General features: G+C 42.6%; 1 protein-coding gene across 1 annotated transcript; it reads right to left on the bottom strand.

Annotated features, from left to right (window-relative positions):
• On the bottom strand, window positions 1-25,578 carry LOC121599901. Its single transcript, XM_041928029.1, has 7 exons — window positions 24,511-25,578; window positions 14,959-16,754; window positions 14,510-14,854; window positions 5,692-5,880; window positions 2,862-3,517; window positions 485-722; window positions 1-398 (listed from the first exon to the last, which is right to left on the bottom strand). Exons 2-7 carry the CDS (start codon window positions 16,674-16,676, stop codon window positions 338-340), a joined length of 3,207 nt encoding a protein of 1,068 aa, XP_041783963.1. The 5' UTR covers window positions 16,677-16,754; window positions 24,511-25,578; the 3' UTR covers window positions 1-337.
• Window positions 25,579-27,175: the final 1,597 nt, after the last annotated feature.

Genomic DNA, 27,175 nt, shown 5'->3' with positions numbered 1-27,175 from the left:
TTTTCTCATCTCACCGTTTCATTTGTCTTCCTTATCAAGCTCTCCCTTAACAGCAATCCTTTCTGAAGCACATTTTCCTCCATTACGCTCGCCATTACACTGATTCGTCTCCATCGATCCGCCGTCCGCGTGTGTAATAATCAATCACTCGTTTTCCCTGTATCACAACGGGCTAAGCTTTACCTTTGCTCCGTTTGCCCACTGCACTGGCGCTGTTTGATTCATCTTTGCTCAATTTCATCCAGTTGAAGCTTCATCTCCGTGCTTTCTGCCAATCGTAGCTAGCTTTCCTTGACCTTGCGGATCGCTCATCGCTGAACCTGCCGGCGACCGTTTTTTATGAGTTCCATGCCATGACGACCTTCTTGAACGGCACGAAGACACCGTGCAGTGGTTCGCTGTGTTTGTTGGCGCGGGGAGAGAAGAGAGCACAAAATTTAAATTGGTTTCCATTGCCCCACACCACCCCACCGGGTACACATACCAGTCGAAGAATCGCTTCCCATCGATGGTACCGTCGCAGTCGCCCAAATTGTTCGGCAACTGCAGCCCGACGAAGGTAGTGTCCTCGGCAGCTTCCGTGCCGGCCACCGGTCCAATGTACCGCACCCGGCCAACGATGACGCGCCCGTTCGGCGAGATGACCTTTGCCAGGTGGCCCGGCTTAAGACATTTGGGGGTTTTTGGCAAAAATGGCAGCGCCTGCTTGGAGGGAATGTAGTCTGGAACGGAGAGACAAAGAGAGAGAGAGAGAGAGAATCGTTTAGGACACAGTGTGGTAGAGTGTAGCAGTTAAAGGAGTGAAAGTGAAGCAACGATAAGGATGATAAATGATATTTGGGCAGAGGATCATTGCGAGCTTCTAAGGTGTGCTGCTGGATGTTTAATGGCTTCGGCACAGCTTCGCTTTTATTAACTTGAAAGCTTTTCCACAGCGGAGAAAGGAGGTGTCGTGCAATCCTTTATTCATATTAACAACCGTTTGTGTAACCCTTGTGTCTCATGAGAAATGCTCCTTCATTCTCGCACCACTTACCGGTACGAAAGGCTCGCAGTTATTAGCTCATTTAATGGTTTGGTGGATCCTTTACCTGCTGGTCTGTTGGCTTGCCATACTTGCGATACTTTTTGCTTTTGTTTTGACGACAGAATGACCGTGACCCAACTCCAGGAAGCCAGGTCCGTTTCGATGAAACTCGAATGAAACGTTTTAGCATCTATTAGGGATAACTGTTTGTTTTGTCTGGCAAAACCAAATTTCCTGTGCATTTTATAGTTTCCGGTACTCCCATTACGGTCTAGTGCAAGGGAATAAATCTGCCTGACACGGGAGACAATTTCAACGTAATTTACATGTAACGCGAAGAGAACATTTCCATCGAAGGTACTAAGTTTCAGTTATATGAGATAGTAAGCTACATCTAGAAAATGAAATTTAAAAATTATTCCGTAAAAATGCTACCATTCAATGCTGAATTTGAATTTGTTTTTTTTTAATATAACTCCAATCAATACGTGCAGTGCCATAAGGTCCTTGGAGTGATAGCAACACCACGATCTGATTAATAAATTGTTGAAGATGACTTGGAGATAACTGAAACGCTAATTAATTAACACAATTTTCTATTTTTTTACCGCAATTTTAGGCATGTAGGTACTGAGAAATGAACAAGTTTTGTAAAGATTTTTAATTGTATTGCTGTGAAAACCTTGCATTCATTTAAGCAATACGGCAAAGCCCTGAATAAAAAAAAACCTTGCATCCTTCTAAATAACTGCTAAAAACAGCTTAACATTACAGAAAAAGAAAGGTTGCTTTGCAGCCGGCTCGATCATCTATTCTCTATGGGTTGCCAAAGATTGAAGATCTTGAAATACTTGAGGGAGAAATTTTAGAAGAAAAAATGCTTTCATTTTCTGATATATAATTGCTAAAACTACGGCTGTTCAAGGTGCTAATAAAGCTAGAACAGTCTTTCCACAAGCTACGCGAATTCGTGATACGCATTTTTAAATCGATAAAAATACATAAATGTCCCAATATTCTACACGAATCGTCGTAACATCAAGGAAACAAAGCAAAGCCTGTTCCAGAATATGTTTTGTGGAATAGCAATTGTGATTCCTATTCAAAAAAAATATTGGTGAAACTAGGCCTGGCTTTCGCTAGGCTTCGATGGATGACATATCCATTAAGTTATCCAGATTTTTAATATCCATATCCAATGACAAATTAGATTGAAGCCAAAGAGCAGATCACAACGGCATAAAATACCTGATTCCTATTGGAGAAAGTGAACGAAGCATTACTGTTTGAGTAGAATGGTCCATGCTGTATGTCTGAACAAATGAGACACCCTGATCTGTAAACGAAGTGCTTATTATAGAGATTATTCCAATAATTCGCAAAAAAATTTGGTGAAACTAGGCTTGGCTTTCGCTAGGCTTCGATGGATGACATATCCATTAAGTTATCCAGATTTTTAATATCCATATCCAATGACAAATTAGATTGAAGCCAAAGAGCAGATCACAACGGCATAAAATACCTGATTCCTATTGGAGAAAGTGAACGAAGCATTACTGTTTGAGTAGAATGGTCCATGCTGTATGTTTGAACAAATGAGACCCCCTGATCTGTAAACGAAGTGCTTATTATAGAGATTATGATTCCCAATGACAAAAACTTTCCGAGCGAATGTACTGCAATTCATATCATAAATATTAAAGACGATCTCATTACCGAACACAAACCCTCCCAATACACATCCACTTGACATGCACAGCAACTTGCTTTATGCACAAGTAAGCTATAATTGCTAGCCCTTATCACTATTGCTTCGCTCGTTCGTTCAACTTACCTCTCTGAATGTCATTCTCCGAGCAGCGGCGGTGCTTGGCCGTGGGATGATGCACCGACGGATGGGCACCGGCGTGCCCACCACCACCACCAACATGTCCGTGGAAGGTCACGTGCGGCACCAGACCAGCGGTGGCCGGCGGTGGCACACCGACGTCAAGCTGTCCAAGCGAATCCTCCATCCCGAGCATGTTGCCTCCCTCGAGCGAGCGGCGCAGAAACTCTTCCGCCTCCTCGAGCAAGCTGTCGGTGGAGCCGCCCGAATCGCCATGGATGCGGTAGAGCGAGGGGCCACCGTACCGCCGCGGACAGTTGCAATCGTGCCGCAGGTCGGGCAGCGAACCGCGAATCTTGTGCACCGGCTGCTCCTGGAAGGTGACGCGCGGCGTGTAGTGCATGCTTTCCGACGGTCTGAGCGCCGTGTTCTGGTGCGTCTGCCGGCAGATGGCACAGCGCATCGAGGGCACGCTGCGCGAACGGTGGTGCTTGCTGAGCGTGGAGTAGCGCGACCCGGCCGAGTAGCTTTTCGACGAGTCGAACGAATCGCCCCGGTTCGTCCAGAGCGCGTCCGTTTGGGTGGTTTGCGTGGCGATGCTGCTCTCGTTGACCGTCCACTGGGAAACGCCGGGCGAGGTCATGCTAAAGCTCGGCGGGATGCTACCATTGGTTCATTGGTGTGGGTTTGTTTCGCGGGGATGTCACGTGGAGGGAGCCGTGGAAAACAGAATAGAAGAAAAATCTCACATTACTAATTAGCTAGCAGCCGTGGGATTATAGAACGGAAGGGCCGACTGTCCGTGGGATGGTACACCCGGGACAACAATAAATCATGCCCGGAACTCTGGACGGGGGAGGTGGTCCGAGAATGAAAATAAGGTGAGGTCGGTTGGAATGAGTTTCTCTACTATCACACGCTGCAAAGTTTGTTCTGGTTTGGGCGTCGCGTGGAAAGCGAGCTGTATAAAGTACACGCTTCGCATAGCTAATTAATGTTCGTTGCGCAAAGTTCAAACTGGACGCATGAACGACGATTGCCGAAGAGTTCAAAGGAGTGAAAGGACGAGTTGACGAAAACATCAGAGCCAATGTAACTGCACACGTGACTTAGCTTTTCAAGACTTCGGAAATATCGTTTTTTGTAGATCTCTTTTTTCGCAGTCATTTAGTGGCCATTTAAATGTATTACTACTGGCTAGGTATGGAAATATCGATCGGGTAGATATTTGTGTCTGATATTTGATAGCAATACAGTATAAAAGCGAAAATGATACTATTAACATATTATGGATCAAAAATAACCAATAAAAATATCACAAAACTCAAACATGCAATAATATGTATAAAAACTAAAAAAAATGACCTTATTGCTAGAGTAAAGAAAAATGATCATCTTAAATAATTCGATTAGTTCCGAGCGTTTCCAGTAGATGGTGCTATCTTAGTAACCAACAGATGAAAAGATAGTAACGGGTTACTAAGATATTTTTTTGTATTAAACAATTAAACACTTAAACAATTACCAAAACAACAAAAACGACATGAAATGCCTCAATTGGAAAACTGGACAAATCAAGCTTCAGTTCAATGAAGTTTTTTTTCGGTTTTCCGATTGAGGCACTGTATACATCTTCACGACAATACTCAACAAAATAGTAAATAAGACAAAAGGGCATCAAAGTGATAGATACATCTTATTTGTTTCTTACACTTAAGAAAGGTTTTCTGTTTCAAAACAAGCCTGAGTTTTACAGAGAAATATTCAAATAAAGTGACAATATTTTGCTAAGGTTAGTAAGCTATCAACTTATTATTAGGGGCCTTTTAGACGGTATCAACGCAATCAGCAATGCAATCAGTAACGCCGAATTGCAACCCCTAAATTTATGTAATTATGATAACGCTTCTCCGATTTGTGTTCAATCAATAGCAATGCAACCGATCAGAACGCACTGCTAATTTAACAATTAAAAAGAGTGTTTTTGTGTGTTTGTATGAGTTTTGTGTGGCTATCGATTGGATAGGAGAAGCGTTATCAAAATTACATAAATTTAGGGGTTACAATTCGGCGTTACGGTGCTATCGTCTAAAGTCTAAAGCTTTTTACGATTGTAAAGCAATTTATACTAAAATGCCAATAAATGAAAAAAAACACAAAAAATTCATTCTTCAAAATTTAAGTTTAACTTAAATTTTATCACAACCTTTCTTAAAACATTTTGCAATCAATTGTCGATGATAATTATGATATTAATAAAAATGTACAAATTATGACAAAATTTTCGTAGACACATTCAAACGCTGTGAATTACAGAAGCAGATAATAAAATGATAATCATCGAAAAAAAAACAGAAAAGCTTGACGATGACTTTTGACTGACTTTCAGACGATTTCGTTCACCCAGACACCAACCAGAAAGATAAAAAAAACAAATGAACAAAGAGAATAAAAGCCAGATTTATCGAATATGCTATTAAAAGCTCAACTGCATCATAACACAACGCCAGACGATGCAAAAAAAATAATAAAACAAAACAACATTCTGCGCCTTAAAATGCGACTGGTGCGGCTCCATTACCAGCGCGTGTCTAGCCAGCCAGCCAGGAGACAGTTTTTTTTTGTTTTCATGGTGCGTATTCCATCTCGGCTCGACTAGCGCAACCGCTCAACAAGATGCTTCGGTCACTGCTCTGTGTACGCTGCGAAGACGGGGTGGCTTGTTTTTGTCGTCGCCAGTACGGGGCCAGGGTTTGACCAACGGCTTTACTACACTCTATGAGATTAACCAACAAAGCAGAGGAGGGAACTCCTCTTGCTGTGCGCTTTTCCGTACCCTTTGGTGGCTTCCGGTGTTCTTAGCAGGTTTCCCTTGCAGTAGTTGGGCGACCGGTTCGGGTCGCCGTTCTCGTCCTGCTGATGCTGGCAGAGGTGATCGGCCGAACGGGACAGCTCCGGGACCATGCTGGTAAAGTTAATATCGCTCAGCAGCACCCGGCGGGCTTCCTGCGTCTTATCCGACGGTCTGGTACCAAGGGTAGACGACGCCAATTTCCACGAGCATCGGGCGTGCGTGCAGCGGGAAGGTGGGAAAAAACGAACGAAAGATCAAAAGATACATCACGATTACCTTCTTGCTGCTCGTCTCGTGACGCTGAAATGGTTCGGCAGGGGCTTTCTGATGATTAATTCAACCGAGGAAAGGGATTAAAGCTTTCGTTGAATTTTAATTTCATTGTTTGTGTTTATTTGTAAGAGTGTAATTAGGAAAATGGAGGTATGTTTTTGTGGTAGAGCTATGTGTTGAGTATTGAATTTCGTTTGTGTTGTGTAAATTGTGCCTGGTATGCTAATCTCGATTTATCTAGAGTGAATATTATGCTCAAAATTGCTGTTAAATAAAATAAAACCTTTTAATTTTCAATACATCTAGGCAAACTCACAATTGCATACATCTAGGCGCGACAGTTTGAACGATATTCACGAAAATGTTAATTTCTTGATTCATACGGCAAACTTTTTTTTTTCAAAAATAGGTTTAAATAGTGGAAAAAATTTTACTTTTTGATGATACAGAAAAATTGTAATCCCTAAAAAGCTTGCTGAAAAATGAACCATTAAAACCCTGTCCCATGAACCGTACCGGGGCCCATCAGAACGTAACGCAAGGCGTAGAGGAAGCTGCTGCGCCATTTGTAACGTGTACACACCCGACGTGTCTGTGGGCCCGCGTTAGAGGATGGAACGTGTGGTTTAGACTGATTATGTGGCTTTTGTTTGTCAGCCCCGTCAGCGTGTTTGCTGGGAAGGATAGTTTCCCTACGTACGTTAACTTCATCCTTCCGCACGACGCTTTCGGCGTTAGCGTGTGCTGGTGTGACTTTGTGTGTGCCAACGGGCGACACTTTAATTGGCAGGAAGCTACTAACTGGCGTGAAAAGAAACATCACCCTTAAAAGAAAAAAAAAACCTCGTAAACATAAGAGCAAACACACACGTTTATTGTATTTACCACGAACGAGATAAAGACATTATGCGGCCACCCAGGGTGAAATCCAGGGTGGTGGAGGTTTTGATAGAGTTTTCTACCGCACATTTGCTGTTCGCCAGTGTCCTTGGAAGAGAGCGTAAGAAGGCGCTAGGAGCGTTTCACAGCAAACAATTAAGATTTTAAAGTCAAATGCAAGATAGTGAACGGTGCCAGCCAGGACGTTTCGTACACGCTCGCTTGTCGGGCTGCAAAGCGGGAGCGGATATTTTCGACATCCCGGGGTGGAAGATGGTGTTTGCGAAATGTGCTAAAGTCACGCCAAGTCGTCGAGCCTTCCCCCTCCCTAACAGTAGCAAAAAGCCCATTCGACCGAAGACGCTCGGACCAGTCAACAGCCAACGCAGCAGGAATGCCGACAGTATGAGCAACATACTCATACACTCGTTGTTCGCTTGCACGAAAGCCACCAACGGGCGCGGGGCGAACCAAGCACCATTGCATGGAATGACAATTGAAAAGTGCTGATGTCGGTGATAATCCTTTCACAGGAATAGAACGCTAAAAGTGCTCGGAAAGTGTGGTTGTTCCGTCAGCTTCCCGTTGTTTGGCTGGCAGGGCATTGTGGTGGGACTGGCGGGAGCAAAACATGCCATAACAAGAGCAGAAGGACCTGTTAGCCACTTTGGTAGAGGCTGTAAATTCATGTGTGGAAGCGTCTGGGCTGGCTGTGTCGCTCCTTACGTTATGAAGCAGGAAACGGCATATTTACGGAGAAATGAGCCATACAAACAGATGTTGCGAAGATTTTAGAATAAAATTATCGATAAAAATAATGTATTGTATGGCTGTGGCATCGAATGATGTAAATATATTTCTAAGAATGTTAATCTCATTTCTAAAAGGTTTTGTACGTTTATATTGCATTATGGAGCTTTTTCCGTCCAGTCTGGGTTGGATTGTGAGAACTATGCTGAGCGCCTAAAGGTATGCATTATCACGAATTTTTGGTTTTATAATTTTGGTCTTGCATATGATTGATTATTTTATGCGTTATAAAATCATGTTTTTCTCTCTTTAAAAGAATAAGACTCTTTTAAAATAAAACAGAAACATCTCCAGAAGCTCAGTAAACCAAGTGCAACGAAAGTGTGCATTTGAGGTAAACATTCTTTTTAAGCCTTTAACTCCTTCCCAGTGTTGTCTGTGCAGTGCTCGTGCAAGGGGAACGGGTTTTCATAGTTTTGCCTGAGCAATGCGCAAAGCAGTGGACCGGCTGTTCCAATAGAATTCTTTTAGAAATATCTCGTTTGCTCTACATCCTTCGCTTTGCACGCTTCAATGTATTTGCCTGTAATGCGTATGTATGGGTTATCTGTGTATGTTCAATATAAAGGCTAAACAACCGTTATTTTCAACAATTTGTAACAGTTTTGCTAATTTCAAATAAATTTGAAGATATAGTCCCATACTTCAAAATTCCACCATCATTAAAAAATATTTCTTAAGTTGTTTAAATTGATTCGATTTAAATTGACCAATTAGAAATTCTCAATACATCAGATTCTTTATAGTTTATTTCTATGAGTTGAAATTAAGTGTGATCTAAAAAACCATCTCTTTTTTTTGGTTTTGTGTTTTGTTTATCGAGCGCCCAAATCTATGCAATGATGTTAGAGTTGTACTTTGTCGTACCAAAACCTACAATTTTCGTCATGTACAATTGCTCCCTGGCGTTTCCATCGACGCCTAAAGATATGCAAGTTAGAAATTGTTGCATCAATTTTGCCTTAGAGCTACTTAAAAATGAATAAAAATATTTATAATATTCCGATCCACTTGATTCTAATGATGCACTTACTTTGTATTGGCATTAAATTAAGATCTTAAGCTGAGTATTTTCATATCAAACCGTTTCATGATAGAACGGTACAATTTCAACGAAGAAAACCGTTGCAATATGCTTTAGAAAAAAGGGTTTAATCTTTCTTATAAAGCGACCGTATAATCCATCCTTCTGGTGTGTATGTTTAATTCATTTCGGATGCTTCGCATAATGCTACCCGACACGACATCCTCAAGCCATGGCATAGCGATTAAAAAAAACTACATTTAAAGCCAAAATGCTACCAAAAACGTTCTGTGAACCACTTTGGCTTACATGATGATGTCTTTCCAGTCCGTTTTTCTTTAAATCAAGCTTTCTCGCTTCCCGATACAATTTTCTGTCACCGCATTCGGCGAACCGAAAACCAACTGTACAGTTTTTCCCCCACAATGTAAACGCATCAAATAAACCACTTTCGTATTCGGATCGCGTCACCTCGCTCTGCACGCTAGCAAAACAACTATTTTCTCGCGCAAACAAAGCTGCCGGCGATTCAACTGCAAAATGCTGGCCGACAGACAGCAAAGGGGCGCTCGGTACGCTTTGTGTGGATTGTGTGGCGGACGTAATAAATAAAATTTGGCACACAGTGTTACCACTATCCCCTTTGTCCATCCGACTGCCGGGCGGACTGGAAGGCATACAATGAGGTCCTTGCTTTTTCCATCAAACAAACAGCATCCCCCCGGCCAGTCATCAACCGGTTGAATGGTTTGCCGGGGGTTTGTCCCCCCAAAAGGCATTCAGCTACAGTCACCATGACCTTGTGGCCTTGTGGGGAAGGTGAACGTTAAATGTGTGTGTGTGTCAGTCGACTGTAGTCGTGGGATTTTCTTGTCATTTTGAAGGGGATTTTAATCAGCCACGGTCTCACGGTCGGCGATCTGTCAAGTGGTAGGAAGGAACTTTTCACATGAATCAAACATACGGATTTGAGTTGGACAAGGAACACATGGCTCACTGGAAAATGATTATTGGGAAGCAGTGGGCTTCGTCTTAATCGTTTACCCACACTGTTTGTTGTTCTATCCTTTGAACCAAACTCAATTATCCCCCCCAAAAAAAAAGAAGAACCCCATTCCACTAATCCTAGTGGGTTTTTGTTTGTTCCTCAGAAAACTAAGTGGTTCCAGGGATGTTGGAGCTACAAAACGTTCTCTAAAACCCACGCATGAAACAACTCTTTTTGATACTTCTCTTGAAGTTGGTATCGGAAACCGTTTGCACACACAGCACAGCAAACAAAAACCATTGCGGCATGGCAACATTTGCGAGTAGCAAATTATATTACATGGAAGGGCAAATAGGACATTGAAATTTTATCCTAGGTACGAAAAATGCTCGTTATCCGTTCGATTACCCAACTTGATTGGAGTGTCGTATTAAAAACGTGAACCGTACTTAACATTATCAAACCTTTCTGACCTTCCGCAGCTTTTGGTGCGCTGCACCAGGAGCAACAGGTTGCGGCATGGCGTTGGGTCAAGTTGATTTCCATGTTTATCGATCAAAGTTTTATTATTTTTGAACAAGGAAATGAAACTATCTTCGGCAACAATTTTGATATTATAAATGGAATACCTTAGGGGAAATGATTTATACAATTAAATATTAAAATCAACTATACTTAATGAAATTCATGCCAAAATCTACAAACCAACCTTGTTATAATAAAGTTCATACTTAAACTAATTGTTAACGTTATCAACTGCTAAAGCATGAAGAACTCATTCAATCTATCCAGCTTGAAGAATAAATACACAAAAAAGAAACCCAAAACCTCCGAACAGAGCTGAACATCGAGAGTCTCTATTATCCGATTACTGCTTATCCTGTTTTGAGGTGGGTTCTAATCGAATTGCCGAAGAAAATGATAATTAGTAACGGTAGAGCAGATTGGAAGCTACCAAGAAATGATTGGGTAGGACGGTCTATTAAATAAAAAACCTTAATGCAGTTAGTCGTACGGCTCAATGTTGGCTGTGGCTGATGGATTGAAAACTTTTTTATTAAATTAAAATAATTCGGTAAGCATCATTTGTTGGCAATTAAAAATAGAATATATTTTTTGAAACAAAAACTACCTTCGCTTTATATTAGCAATAAAATATCGTCCATAAAATTGGAAACGTTGGAACGATTTATCCACACGCCTGCAAAATAGATGAGCTTTTCTGTGCCAGCATTCTTGCATGCGAAACCCCACCCCTCCCCCCCCTCCCCCCCACCAGCACGTATCACATTTTCTTTTCGCAGCGATATTTACACACTACAAATCCTGCCGCACCGTGATGAAAATGTATCCTTTTCTTCGAATCATATCAATTTTCATGAACAACTTGCACGCTCCATAGCGCTCCATCCAAATCTTCGAAAATTGCTAACCGTGAGCTCAGCAGAACCGGTAAGTGGAAGAAGGGAGAGGAGAAAGTGGAAAATATGTTGTTCCGAAACCTAGCAATTCCAATATCTCAATCCTTGCAATTTCGTTTGATGAAGAAATTCAACAACGGGGAGCAAAAACAAAAAAACCTTCGTTTCTACGGAGACACGAGCAAAAGTGCTACAGTGTATAGTCGGGTTTTGTAGCGGCGTTCGACATCATTTAAATATATTATCCGCTCGTACGTGCGTTTCTACTCCTTTTGTCTTTTTTATAGGGAATAAAAAACAGTTTCCTGATCTCTATTATTTGTCACTGTTTTGCGCCAACGATCGTGCACGACGGCTAGATGTGGATAACGTTGGCCAGCGATCAATACTCCCCGACAGCGTGCATCGTGGGCAGCGCAGATAAAGCGATATCAATTTCCTGTCAGAGCTGAAAAGTTTGCTTTCCCCCTCTTGCTTCCACACCATGAGAGACAGTACAAACAAAGTTGCATGCAAACAAAGTTGGAAGAAGGAAGGAACATGAATCCAATTTCTAGAACGGCGGTGAGCTTTCTTCGATCTTGAAAGTGAGCTGCAATTAAAGCATGGTAAGTATCCTGACGTAAGTATCCTTCTGCGAAGTATCAACAGATTACTCTGTTGTCGTTTAGTGTCGTCAAAATGGATTGATATATTTGAATTCTTCCACGCTCAATGGGGCGTATCTTTTCGCCTATTAGAAATCTGGCAGTCAGTGTGTAGTTTTTCTTATAGTGTAGGTGTACCAATTGTGGCTACAGCACCAATTATGGCTACAACAAACACTATTTTTGCTCTAAAACTCTCTATTTACTTTCTAAAACCTCGGAAGAATTTTTCATTTCAATTATGAACATTTTAACACATTTGTGCTTCATCAGTTTCGTACTGCTCACTTCCGTTCATTAAATATCACCCTTTTAAATTGTGTTGCTAAGATTGTTGGTATCTCTTACCATTTTGCTAAGAGCAGCCCTGTAGGATATTAGCGATTTTCAAGCACCTAACCATAATTTTATCTTTAAACCATCATGTTGGTGCAAAATATTAGATATTGAAGTACACATCAAATTCTACCAAAATTTCATCGAAAATATACATTTTTCTCTCTGTCCATAGTTGGTACAACTAACCTTCGGTGTATCGCACAACTACCCATGGTATCGTAGTACACCTTGGATGCTTTGTTGACAATTGTCGTTTTAGTCGTAGCGCGTAGTTTACAAGTGAACAACTCGGGTTTCTCGTTGTTACTTTCGCAATATAAAGAGTTATTTTGTGTTTTAAGCATCATTTATTTGTAAAGTGTTCGAATCAGTAATTAGTGGAATGTAATCGAATCAGTTTCACCAAAATAATGCAATCTTGAATGACTTTCACACGAAGAAGTGAAATCTGAAGCCGCTCGTGTCGCTTTATTGCCAAATGCGCTCTTGTTCTTCCCTGATCAATAGTGCTAGTCTTGACCGGAAGTATCTTGGTATCTTAGAAGATAGTTGAACTATGGCTACGATTCTTCATTTAAACAAATTCAAACATACCACCTATTCTTGTATTTGTGATTGATTTGTGCTATTCTTCGTAACGCGCTGAAACGATAGCTGGCGTCGGTATAGCTTCCAGGTGATATAAAGTGTGTCCAAGCACGGTGTCATCAGAAAGATGTAAGAATGTAAAATGTGTGAAGGATTATCCCCATCAATTGTGCGATTAATTGAGCGTGGATATCAATATGGATAGGAATCAATAAAAACGGATACTTGAAAATGTTAATTTTACATATCTAATGGTGGTTGCATACTCATATTGCCCGCAGTGAACTTACTAATACTTGATTTAAGTTAAAACAATGTCACAAAGTAATGTTTGGTGTAAATATCCACGAGTTTTAGCATACACCCACAATTGGTACAGTTATGGCGAATTGTTAGGAACACTATAGCCATAATTAGTACATTGAGATGCGCTTTTGAATTGAATTTGTCGAGTATTTTGGAAAATAAAGAGTGATAATAAAAAAATACCCTCGTGTTCCACACAGTGTAGACTACAAGAAACATAAAGACTTTTGTCCTTTTTATCAGTATTTATTTTTACAAGGGTAAAATCAGTATATTGATGACATATCATAGCTATAATTGGTAAATTTACCCTAGATACAAATAAAGTGTCATTCATATATTACGTAACGCTCACTTACTGGGGAAGAGTTCCTTCGAGCATTCCGATTTGTTACAAGTGGGAGGAGGAGAGTGCACATCTTTGCTGAGTAACTCTCAGAAAGATATTTGAAATCCCCATTATAGTAATAAAATACATTCAAATTTTCTGGTAGTAGGAACTCTTGGATGATAGTATAATTATCAGTACAATATTAATTGAATGATAACGAAGGCCACATGATTCCTTTGCCTAACCATACATTTGCTAAACAAATTGAACTAAACTTTAATCATAAAAAGACTGGAGATTTGTATAGAAATCATTAAATATGGTAAACCAGTTCTTCAAACCTACCATAAAACAATATTTTAAGTTTTTGCTGACGCACTACAAAATAACATCTACCATCAAAGCATCGCCAGGCGTAGATGTTCATGTTTCTTGTAAAACCCACCATCCTTCCACAATCGATCGATTTCGAGCAGCATCTCCCAACGCATCGCCTGCACGTGGCAGCTTACGTAAGTCGCCCTGAAAGCAGGGATGGATTGGTTTTTCCGATGCACACTCGGGCGAGATAGGCAAGCGAAAAAGCGACAGCGAAAAAAACAGCCTTCTCCCAGCCCTTTTGCTCCGTTCGTTAATAAGCAGCAGGCAATTTCCGCTTCCCACGCTTCCCCGCCAAGACCGCAGCGAAGGCGGAGGTCACAGCGGCTGTCGCCCACCCTTGCAAAACCCACCCGTGCCACTACGGCTATGGAACGATTCGATACGGACGAAATAATACGTATCGATAAGTCAGCATCAACGTGAATATCCCCTCCAGACGACCAGGGAGATGGTAAATGGTTTTGACGGTAATGACAGGCACGAAGCCACAGCCCAGGCAGGCGTCTGCCTAATGACGGTAAAAGCTTGAAGAACCATGGCCTACTACTAATTTACAAGACGCTACGGGTTTGGGCGCCTGTGAGATAGGCAATCGTTGCTACATACGGCGGAATGGTATCAAATAGCAATATTTCCAATAGAGTTTTATGCTTATGGGAATGTGTTCGGGTGTTTGTTAGTTGTTTGTGTCGAGTTGTTCTGTGTGTTTTTTTCCAATTCCCACTGCCGACTCGCTCGCACAGTGGGGAAAAAGGCTTCAAATCTAATAAGCAATGCAGCTCAAACCGCTCTCTCGCATGGTGTTTTGCTTACCTGAGTGGGAATTTACCTTTCCCACCGGGTGGCGGTGGTACGAACTTCGAGGGCAGTGTGTACAGCCCCGGCACGTACTCCGCCCCGGTCAGATGCGTCTCAGAGCGCCACTGCTGGGCCAGGGCGGAGATGTCGGTCTGTGCCGCCCGGGAACGCTTTACCTCGTCCCCGGTCGCTCCCCGGACGCCACTTTCGGCCGCTATCACGGTGCGCAGCGTTTTCCCCGGCGGCAGATACTGGTGCGGTGAGTAGGTGCGCGGCGAGCGGGAAAACTTCACCGCCAGCGGGCTCCGATTGGTGCCGCCAGCTCCCGCCGCCATACGGCTGCCCGGGTGAATGATGGGTCTTGGGCACAAAGAAACGGGCAAAGCAAAAGGGACAAACTTAATTTCAGCTCAAAAAGGGATTAATCAGCATCGCGCATCCCCGGCGATGGGGCGCGGTCTTACCGGTAGGCGGGAGGGTTGGGGCAGGTATTGCGCCGTCCCATCTCCAAAATGTTCTCCTCGGTGATGCCACACTTGGAGATGTCCGTCTCGATCAGCACGTTGTAGTTGGTCCAGCGGCGCCCGAGTGCACCGGCCGCCGCCAGCGGATTCGTGCCGGCCACATCGAAACTGTCGCCCTGCTTGCCCTCCTCGTCGCCCTGGCTGCGGGCGGTACGAGCCACCCCGCACGCGACTAGGGAATTCCCGGACGCTCCGTACTCCACGCTCGACTCCTTCTCCAGGCTGGATGACTTTGTGCTAAAGTCGAGGCTTTTCTTCATGTTGTCCAGGCTCAGCGAGTCCTGGCTCTCGAGGCTCTTGCCCTTCTCCAGCTCGTACCCGTCCGCCACCTCGCTGTCACTGCGCTCCAGCGAGCTCAGCTTTTCCTGATCCGACGCCAAATTGGTGAAGCTCACCAGCACGGGCGTGCCGGACTGGCCGGTCTCGTGCCACGGTTCGTAGTCCGATATCGACACCAGATCCTCCTGCGTAATGTCCTTCGCATTGTCGTCGGACGAAAAGATCAGCTCGATGTCGTCCACCTCTTCCTGCGTTTCCGACTCGCTCTTCTTCATCCGCCGGCGGGGATCGCCGGACAGGGTGTAGCTGCCGGTAATCGGTCCCGTGCCGTGCAGTTCACCCTCCGCCTGGCTGGGCGCATCCTCCGCAAACACTGAGTTGTCTCCCTCCGAGATGGAAGCGTTCGATTGCCGATCCGTGTCGACGTGCAGGTTCTCCGACGAGACCTGCTTTATGCTGATCGCCTCCGAGCTCTTGCTCACGCTCAGCTTCTCCTCGTTCACCACACTGACGCGCAAGCTCTCCACACCGTCCGACTTGAGGACTTGCTCGCGTACCGTCACCTCATCGTCCACTCCACGCTCCTCCGGTTCGCCAATCGTTTTCTCCTCTTCGTCTTCCTCCTCCACTGGTGCAGATTCTGGTGCTGCTGGGTCCTCTGGAGTCTGTGGCTCTTCCCTCGGACATTCGGAACTCTCCGCCTCAGAGCTGCTCCCGTCCATATTGATGTTGGAAGATACCTTAATCTTTACGTCAATCCGCGATGCCATCGCGGAGTGTGGGCCAACCCCTGGATGTGAAACTATCTGTATGTCGGGCACTACGGACACTTTCTGATGTGCCGAACTGGTACCATCTTTAATAGGCGTCTTTTTCGTCCTAACGGAGTCTTCTACTTCCGCCTTGCTCTCCTCCCTACCCACCGTCACCGGACTGGAGTCTTCGTGCTCCGGCGGTTGAGGTTTTACTTTTCGTTTCTTTAGCTTTTTGCACTTTTTATCCTCCAACGTACTCGGTACGTCTTCGCATGATTCACGCGCCGGCAGATGCCTGGCCTGGTAGCCCGATGTGGACGGTGTGACTTCGGTGCTTCCGCTCGTTTGCTGCTTCCGTGGGCCGTCCGCAACCTCGGCACCCTTGAACCCACCGGCACTGACGGTTCTGCCCTGCTCTACCGTTTCCCGTACGCTTATCTGCTGCCGCAGCTGATCCACTTCGCGGCGTGATTCCTCGAGCGCGGTACGCAGCGAGACGACCGTTTCGTGCAGCGCCCGTACCGTGTCGAACGGACGGACGTAGGACTGTAGCTCCGACGAGCTGGAATCACTGTACGGGCAGTACGCGACCCGGCCATACTGTTGGCGGCCGGTACGCTCCATCTGGGCGCTCGGGTGTCGCTCGCAGGGGGCAGGTAAGTCGCTGCAATGATTTATTCATGACGGCCGCACTGATGAATGCTGTGGTGGGAGGGGGTGAAGAAAAAAGAGAAACGTAAAAGGCGCATTAATGAGAGTGGCATAATGGATGTTAAAGATCTGCTAGGCTCTTCCAGTGTCACTTGCGAAAGGTAGTGAAATGTACACTCCAGAGGATGAGGCAGTATTAGTCGGATAATTGAAAAATAAACGATGAACGATAAGAAGTAGATAAACTGACCAAATTGGCTGCAGCTTGAGAATCTATTTATGCATGGCAATAGGAAGATGATTTCCATTATCATCAGCTCAAACTGAGGAATTTATGTTTTACAATCTTCTTACGATACACGGCCTTGGAGGTTAGTTAGGACTACATTAAGCGTTCTGTTTGCAGTTACAACAAAGTATCTGTTAGATATTCTGAAAATATAAGAAAGAGCATTGTGTCCTGTACTCAACTTGTTTCAAAAGTCATTGCGGCAAGCTACAATTCCAAGAGTTGCATGTCGTCATGACGTACTTACATAAAAATGTTCCAAAATAGACAGATACCAAAATTCAGATCTGATCTTTGATGCAATGCATTAAGAAATGGCTCTTTATGACACACTTCTGTCTTCGTGTAAGATCTGTATATCCGTAATACAGTATGAATTCACGCTGAAGCGTAATATTGCGATAGATGTTGTAAAATTTATGTTTGATTGAAATTGATGTATAGGTATATCATACAGATGGATTTGAAAGCATCGTGTGATTCTGTTAGTTACCCAATGCTCTTAGCCGTTGACATACAGGTTGATACTAAAGTGGAAGTTATAAAGTGGATAGAATTATTTCATTATAACCGCAAATTGGTGAAATCCCAGCCCTAAGTCTGCTTATGTATGCTGACTAAATTAAAATCTTTATCGCGGGAAACAGTGTCGATGACTCCCATAAAATGTAAGAGTCATACAATGCCTTTAGTATTTGGTGTGCACCTTAGTTCTTGATGCTTAATACAACCTCAATTATAAAAAGAGTTTTGTAACTTAAAGATCTGCCACTGACAATTAATAGCTGGCACGAAGAAATGAAATTCGAAACTTACATGACCCTGACACCAAACTTGACACATTATCTTGCATTTCCTGACCTCTACAAACCTGTGATAGATAATCAATAGTTAATCGAAGGCTAGGCTTCATAATGGGAAATTCCAAACAACTTTGTGATCCAATGTTCCTTTAACCTATTAAGATAATGCAATTTTGTGACTTTGACTTCTCATTCAGTTGTTTGGAGGAAAACACTGGTGTCAGTGTAGAGAGTCTTCTTCTTCTTCTTTGGCACAACAACCGCTGTCGGTCAAGGCCTGCCAAGTACCCACTAGTGAAGTGAGCTTGGTTTTTAGTGACATATTGTTACCATAGTAGGATAGTCAGTCCTACGTATGGGGGCACTGTCTATTCGGGACTTGAACCCATGACGGGCATTTTGTTACGTCGTACGAGTTGACGACTATACCACCAGACCGGCAACAGTGTAGAGAGTAGGTTCATCAAATAGTCTGACAATCTGCAGTGGTTTAGTCATGCTCATTATTTAAATTCCTGAATCATCTGTAGTATTCTTCTAGTTGTAGCACCTGTACAGTATATGAATACAGGAACCCTCTCTTATTTGACACCTGTCTAATTCGAAAAACCTCTCTTATTTGAACATTTTCCATAGTCCCTTCATTTCCAGTACATGTTTGTCCCTCTAATTTGGAAAACCTCTGAAATCTGTATCCCTCTTATTTGTGTATGGTGTTGCCATGGTTATTGAAAGATGTATGCTCAAATTAGCGATTCTGTTCGCAGTTTCCTATAGCAACAGAACTAAATGTTCTATCTCTTTCTTGTTTGAATCGACCTTTCATTTGCTTTCAACCTCTGTAATTTGAAAACCCCTCTTATTCGACAGTCCCATCGCCTCTCAAATAAGTTAGAGTTGACTTTGTTGAATTCCTTTAAACGCTTCCTTTGATCGCTTAAATAGTTTTCCATCCAAGATGTTGAACTATTGCCTAAATCTGCAGAAGGTTTAGTTCGATATGGTTTAATATCACTTTGTGGCCGTAATTTTTCTAAAAATGATATTAAAACGGCTGTTGGAATTGTAAAATATTTACCACAATAGAAATTAGATTGTGTGGAGTCCCAAATGTTAAATAAATGACAATACAACAAATGATAAATAATATAGATTGTGAAATCTTCCCACTTGCGATGAACTAATCATCGCTGTAGCAACGTAACGAGCAAAAGCGAAGATCATTAGCCACCACCGTCTGCGAACGATAATTTATGGCGTCTGTTATAAAGGCTCCCATGTCCATGTGCGAAAAACATGCAATGGTTCAGCCATTCATTCAATGTTTGTTCTACTGCGCAAGACTCGCACATTCCGGTTTCTCCTTCGCAAACGATACACCACATCGCTTAGCGACAAAATTGGTTTAAAAGCTCTACCCTGCACAATCCTGTAATGCGCGCTGTTCGATACAAAAGCGTCAAAGCGGCGATACAAGGTGCTCAGCAGGATTTTTGTTTGTACATATTCCTACGGATTCTCTAGCAGAGACCACCGACATTACCATTTCGATTCGTCTATCCTGTCGGCTGCCGTGTAACTCCGTCACTATAGATACCGAAAAGAGAATTGCAAAGTTCAGTGCTTTGTGTGTAAGGTTTTATTTAAAATAACCTTTTTTCACACGGCCAGTAACGCTTCGTCCAATTAGTTTCGTTTTCAATGCAATTGCCCGGCACACGTCGTTAGCGGTGGCAGGTGGTAAGTTCAGCACGAAAGGGATTCACCATTTCCACATTCAAACCAATGACCGTTCCACGTTTCTCGCCGTGGAAAAGACTCATTTAAATAATGGGTAAAGTTTCACCGGGTTTCGATTGCTGCGTGGTCGTATTGAAAGTGTGCAAGTTTTGTGTGCAATAATTATTGGCGGGTAAAGGTCGCGGGGTCGCTACATTTTATGCACAGTTGTGAAGGTCCCACAATATACACAACCAACGATGTGATATGATGGTTTTACACCGAGCTTGATTCCGGGGTTGGGAACTTTTAATCATCCATCTAATAACATTGCTGCTTCCTGTGGGCTTACCGTTTAGCAAGCTGGCATTTCCCCCCCGGGTGGTTTTTTTTCTCCATACGCCCCACTTGATTTGAACGGAACGCAAAACTTTCGAGGTTCCACACGAGCATCCTTCGCTATAATTGCTTCTCATGGTGGAGTCCTTAACCCAATAAAACTAGCGTACTTTGTGGGCAAGGATTTTTCACAATAAATGATCCATCCATGTGTATGTTTAGTAGTAGTAGTAGTAGTAGTAGTAGTAGTGAACGTGATTTTATGCTACTTTTTACACTGGAGACACTGAAGAATACAGTAAAGTAACGTTATAATGCACAGGTTTACGAAGATGAGAGAATCCGTCACGTGTTGTGCTTTATGCGAAGTGCGGCAGATCTATGCGCATGGCTTGGGTTTTGTTACGGATATTTATGAGGACAGTTTGCTCGCGTGTTAATGCCCGGTAGCATTGACTTTCAACGAAGCAAATCGATAAAAGCTTTGCAGTACATTAATAGCACGAGAAAAAAAACAAACCTTGGAATACGTTAAGGTGTCTCCTATAACCCTGTAATTCTTAAACTTGTTTTGACACTTTTGTAAATACATACGAATATCTTAAACAGAAGTTGCGTTCATCAGCAATCCGGCGCCATGTGTGATGATCCGCGTCGGATTATATACAACATGAAAACAAAGTTTCTCCATTTGCAGAGTGAACCATACGGGCCATAGCGCACGGATTTGTTTTCTTTCAACAGACTGAGAATCCTACGCTGGGCAATGTTCCAACTTTGGATTTCGCGGTATGAATGTGGTTGGACAGAAAGGCTACAAAAAAAAACGCACAGCAAAACCAACCCGAACCGTGCACCGATATGAATGAACGAGCTCATATATCTATTCTGCACTGGAGCTGTTTGCCCCATCGACAACTTTGCCGGGGAACGTAAGGCTTTTTTTTTTGCTGTATTTTGTTGCTCCAACCGCCCTCTTGTAGAAGCGTTCCACTTTTGTTTGGCAGAAGACCGACTGGCAACGCACACAAGTCGTTGTGTGCCTCAATTAAAACGACCACATTTCGTGGAAACGCAATACATTCCAGGGAAATGATAATTTAGCCACGTTGTCAAGTATGCCCCGTTGCAAACTGATTTTCTTACATAATTACTAGGCGAAAGACTTCGTAAGGTTGCGGTCGAGAGGGCTCTTGATTTGATGCACAGCAGTACTATCTGGCTGGGGCAACGACAACTCGGCTCATTATGTATGTCTCCGGATGAGTGGGAAAAGCTCACTTTACAACTCATACCAAGAAATGCTTAGAAATGTTAGGTTAGAATTTAAACATTTTTAATGGAAATAGAAAGCTGAATTCATACTCCCTCCACGGTATGAGGTTTCAGTATGTTCCTGTGCAGCATCCCATCGATCGAAAATTTACTCGTTTAGGCAGAAAATATTGATTGATGATTGTGTTCATGAGAACCTTCAGCCCATTTGTAGATTCATTATTCCAAGAATTGCCATTGAATACAACCATTTCTGTTAACTGGTAGATCAATATAAATGTCATAATGTATTTTAAGAAATATCATTAGTGGAATCATTGTGGAAATCAGTGGAAATATCGTTAGAAATATCATTACCTTATAACTAAAGCTCTGAAAAGTATGCTGATAACATTTTACATCAAATTTGTGCAACCGATTTAATTGAATCAACTGACATGGAACCCATTAGCACAGAACGGTTCAAACCTGTCGAATCTATCCCGAAAACTGCCATCAAACGAAAGTCAAACAGCAGTCGGCAACATCTTCTTCATATGCTTAAACAAAAGATGGTGCTGAAAGGGATGAATAAGTTATCGTGCTACCATCAAACTGTGCTGCTGCAGCGCTTCAGACCCTTTTTCACATGCATACATACTCTCAGCGACACACACGCAAACTGTGCACGTCGTTCATTAAATATTTGGCTAGTTTGGTAAGTGCTTTATGTGCAGTTCCCACGAGTCGGTTCCTGCTGCTAAATAGGTATACCAGAAGTCAGAAGTCTCATTAATTTATTACTGTTTTACTTATAAGAAAAAAAAACTGTAAGATGCTATTAGTTGAAAAATAAGTATAGTTTTCTTACTGTAGAAACTGTAACTAAACGAATAGTACATATTTTTTTTATTCCGTAGATACGATTAGACCCATAATTGCAAAAAACTTTAGTAAATTAATTACATTTACATTTAAACGTTGGAACAACTTCCTAGCGCTGAGTAGTCTGAAGTAGACCCCACTAAAACTAAAATATTAATTGACGATCTATCTCTGAAACCAAATTGGAATTACCTCCAACTTGAAGCGAGTCCTTATAACTTTGTGGAAATAGTGTGAATGAGCCGTGGCATATTTACTGGCCAAAACTAAATGATAAGGTAGTGCTTAGAGAGACAAATTTACCGACGATTCACATGAGTAGGCGATCGTTTTAGTTTAACCTTTCCTGTGGCTATGAAATTGTAATTCCATGATTTGTTATTGATTTTTTTTTTTAATTTAATTTAATTCAAGTTTATTTGTGCCGAATTTTGATAGAAAGCTTGGCTATCGTTTCGAAACACCTTTATTGTAGGTATTTTTTTAAGACTTTTCTTTACATTTTTGTTGATTATGTTTGGGCAATCCGTGTTGTTGAAATACATACGAAACGTGTACAACTTTTTTCCGACACTACATGATTGCCATAAATCGACAAAAAGTTATTTGAAACTCTCATTAGTGGGATACAAAGACGATTCTATTAAAAAAATGTAGCAAAAATATAGTTGCTTGTTGCATCATGAAAAAATAATGTTAATTTCACCATTCAAGGAGAACAAAATTCCTTGTAAGTACAACTCCCTGAATTTACCATTTTTATAAATAAACAGATTTGACGAATGCTGATTTGCGTAAAGAAAGATTTGTAATGCAAATGTGTAATGTAGATTTGAATGGTGAACTGCGCAGCCAGGTAAACCTCTGAGAAAGATTCTAAATGTGTCAATCAAAACATAAGAAGCTTCTTCAAACAGCAACCAAAAAAAACTCATGATTAATTCAAATCCAATCGTCGTTGCGGAGGGTGGGCGATAAAAATGGATAAGAGCAAAAAAATCTTACAAATGAAGTTTGTCTGTAAAATACCCTCGCATTTGAAAGAAATGCTCGTTGCTTGAATCAATAATCCAGAAAATTGCGTGTAACCTTGACACTACGCCCAGAGCTCTCAGTATCACTCACCCACACGCACACATGCTCCAAACAACCACAAATTAAAAGCTTCCCCATATTCGCACACCGAGCGAGCGCTTATCACCCATTTCCTCTTTGACCACAATGCAGCCGGGATGCAATTCCTTCGACCAAAGATCAATAAGGCAACGTTGCACCGTTTCATCGTTCAACGATGTGGCAAAGGTCAGCCACGGGGCACTGGTGCAAAGACAGCACTGGGCTTAAGATATAATTCCCCGCAGACTGTCGACGCTTCTCGACACACGCTGTATGAGTATATGTGTGTGTCGACCAACTGCGTATACGTTTCGCTTCAAAGTCATAGACGGATGGAACAGAACGAAAATAGTAACAAAGCATTGGTGAGGTGGAACACCGTGAAGGAAACGGCTCCACGACAAGCACTTTGGATGATGGGGCCAGCAGGTACGGTCGTGGTGGCACGGTCGCTTTCAATCAAGCTATAAATAACGACCTCTCACGGTGGGGTGGGGAGAAAGTGCAACATAGGGCTACTAACACACCGGATGCGGAACGTGCCCGTCCGTGGCCGTTCCACTTACGACGAGTGTAGAATAAGCTTGTTCCGTCCAGTGAAAACCCCCTGTTAATGGCAGTGAAAATTCAATGAGCATAGTGTGTTATCGCAACTATCAGCATTGATTAATCATTGCGACGTGTCAAACGATTATGGGTTTGTGATTTCTGCTGCCGAGAGCCGATCGAAATAAATATTAGTTTTCAATTAAAACCTTGTGAATTCATTCAGCGCAGAAAATGTGAAGATTTAAAATTAGCTGTATTTTATTTAGAGATCATACTTAATTTATTCTTTACTAAAGTGCCAATTTGGCTTTAGGTGTGTATTAATCAGCATATATTTTAATTGATTTTGAAAGGAATTTTAAACTTTTTTTTAAATTGTTTTCGCTGCTATGCCGAGTTTCGTTTCAAACGTCATCAAAAAGATAACTTCACAGAGCTGATCAAACATCAACTAACGGGCAAAAATAAAGTATTAAGCTGTGAACCACTTTCAGTTTTGCAAATTTTCAAGTAAAAAAATGTCATTTGAAATGATTTGAACATGATATAGAATAATGTTTCTTTTTATGGTCAAATTGGTAAAAAATCAACAAATCTTAATCAATGCATGCTGTTACAATTTCATCGACAAACAACGACGTGGACCCATGTTTACTGTCGTGTTGGTACAACGCATTCAACACGACATCAAATTGCTTCGTTTGCATTTCCAACCCCGTCGGGTCGGGAAAGCTTTCCGCATGTTCCGGTGGGCAGATGACCCGGACCTGGACAACAACAATCAATCATAATAATGGGTTTGACCTTACTTTCTCCTTCCCCCTTCTCCCCCACCCACCCACGCATCACTTACATTGCGTTGCATAAACTCCCGTTGCTGCCAGGCGCACTGATGTTCGTTGAATCCTGCTACGCTGATGCACTCTCGGTAGAACGAAAAGCGCAACCATGCACTGGCGATGTCGTTGCCCAGGAACTACTCTCTTGCAAGCGCGAATGGAACTTGTGGTGCAATGATAGATGAAGCTCGCCTTCTCGGTCAGCACAACACAGCCACAACGATTCGAGCAATGTTCATTTTGCGATGCAAACGAACTGCTGGCGAACTAATAATTTTGGCAGCTTCAGCCGTCTAGTTCGCTGCGTTTGCGCCTGTTCAGCAATGTGCATGTCCATCGCCAGCTGGCGTGGGGGGCGTGTGACATCTCAGTACAGGCGAGTCATCTCCCGACGCACAGACAAACGCGAACACTAAGCTGGCTGTCTTTCTACGAGCTAATTATTGCTCCAAAGGGCGAGCATACCACCTGTAGTTCCAGTAGCTTGGAGCTTTGCTTTACATTCAATCACAAGCACACTTTCTCACTCACTCTCACACTCTCACATGTGCCCTCTTTCTCTCTCTGCATGTCTTCTCAATCCATAAACAGCTCGTGGATTAACAGCTAATTGAATTAATTGTCCCAGGGGACGAAAGCGATCGCGAAAATGGTGGAATGGTCATTACGGTAGATAATGAACTGCGCTCTATTCTACGTCTGCGGCACCAACACGACCATAAAGAGCATCTCACGGGAATTCGTTATTCGGAATGCACTTTGCTCAAATTTCAGCCCACCAAAACCACATACCCACACAACCACATGCAAACATCTACACGACTTGGAAGAGGAATTTAATCTTTCACCGGACACATTACAGCGCAATACACCTTTTTCATTCACGGTTGAATTAATATCCCCTCCTGTACCTTATCCAGGGCTGGGATGGGGAAGAATAGTACACTTGCACAGTGTGCAGGAAAGTGAAAAAAGCTACACACTAACAAGCTTTTCCACTGGAAACGTGTGCGCTAATAACAGCGACTGCCTGCCAGTTGCTCGTGCGGTTCGACTCATACTGGACTCTGATGTAACTCAGGCTCTGGTTGTTCGCACGTAGTAATGTTTTGATCCGCACTCCCCCCGCAAGAGATAGTGGTACAGGAAAAGAGAGAGAGCGTGAACCTTCGGAGGCTCCTACTGTTGCTCCATATCCAAAGCGTAATGGACAGAGTGAGTTGCTGAGAAAACTCCTGCAGAGAGACACTTTTGTTATGTACAATCGAACATTAGCTTTTCCTTGCAGGGATTTTCTGCCCATATTTAGGTGCCATGTTGCGAAAACACATTGCGAGGCATTTCAGAATTAACTGACATTCGTTTGACAATCAAGCTTTGGTGGATTTGTACAAATGCCATTACTAACCTCGCATTCTGAACTTTGTGCTACAAATATTATACAATAATATATATTATACCGTCAAAAAATAATCCTAAATACCCTGCATCACCTGCGGATGCGCTGTTTCGCTGGCAATATGTGGTAGGGTAGAACTTGTGCCAACAGACGGTAGATGGTGCTGAAGGACAAATTGCATGAAAATTTTGAATTTGAAAATACGACAAACATAAACCATATTAATGAATCTTATTATCACACAGAAGATGGCCTTTAGATGCTCATCCAAGAACTAAAGGCCGGGCTACATTGATCGTACTCGCAAGTGTAATTTTTATATTCACTAGCGCATCTGGCGGCGACCAGCGCAAGCTAGATGTGGCTATAATTTAAGTGCCAAAATTATTCATACTTGGTGTCTCATCAAGTTTCAACCAGGCTACCTGTTTGCCGTAGGAAATGTTGATAAACGTCCATAAATTGCAACAAAGTAGGCCGTTAATTGTTGTTGGTGGATAAATCGTCATTCATACAAAGCGCTGGGCAACATTTTTCCCCATCTTCCAATCTCTATCCATCATTGGGTAAAATTATAGCCTCCTCGACCCAAAACGTTTTTTGACAGATAAATTATGTCAGCATCTAGCTTCAACCCGCCGCCGCTAGATGGCGTACGCGTTCACAAAAATTACACTACGGAGTACGATCAATGTAGCCCGGCCTTAAAGGCCGGGCTACATTGATCGCACTCCATAGTGTAATTTTGATTTTCAGTAGCGCATCTGGCGGCGGCTGGTGGAAGCTTTTTTTGGTCGTCGGGGGAATGGTCGTGTTGGATCTCAAAATTAAGTAGTTTTTCTATCGTTTTTTGTTGCGAAAACTGCTGAAATACTTGTACAACATATTTATCTATCAATTGCAAACCTTTTCCAGTCCAGTTTAAGTAAAAAAAACATGGAAAATAACATATTTTTTGAAGCGGCTCCAAATTGTTTGGCAAAATGCTTCGGTCAGCCGCCGCCAGATGCGCTAGTGAAAATCAAAATTACACTACGGAGTACGATCAATGTAGCCCGGCCTTAAAGCTTCGAAAATGTAGGAAAGAATACGAAAAGAATTATGATTTTGTTAAGGCCGGGCTACATTGATCGTACTCCGTACTGTAATTTTGATTTTCACTAGCGCATCTGGCGGCGGCTGGTGGAAGCTTTTTTTGGTCATCGAGGGAATGGTCGTGCCGGATCTCAAAATTAAGTAGTTTTTTCATCGTTTTTTGAGGCGAAAATGGCTGAAATACT

This window comes from Anopheles merus, chromosome 3L (genome assembly GCF_017562075.2).
Source record: "Anopheles merus strain MAF chromosome 3L, AmerM5.1, whole genome shotgun sequence".
In the NCBI taxonomy this organism is placed as follows: domain Eukaryota; kingdom Metazoa; phylum Arthropoda; class Insecta; order Diptera; family Culicidae; genus Anopheles; species Anopheles merus.
This window is presented reverse-complemented; position numbering and strand designations above follow the sequence as displayed.

Bases quoted from the DNA above. Each gene is read 5' to 3' on its own strand.
- LOC121599901 (XM_041928029.1), bottom strand. From the start codon at position 16,676: ATGGAGCGTACCGGCCGCCAACAGTATGGCCGGGTCGCGTACTGCCCG. The intron at 14,855-14,958 runs GTAAGACCGCGC...TTTGTGCCCAAG, and splicing joins CCCAACCCTCCCGCCTACCG to ACCCATCATTCACCCGGGCA. The intron at 399-484 runs GTATGTGTACCC...CAACAAACACAG, and splicing joins GGGAAGCGATTCTTCGACTG to CGAACCACTGCACGGTGTCT.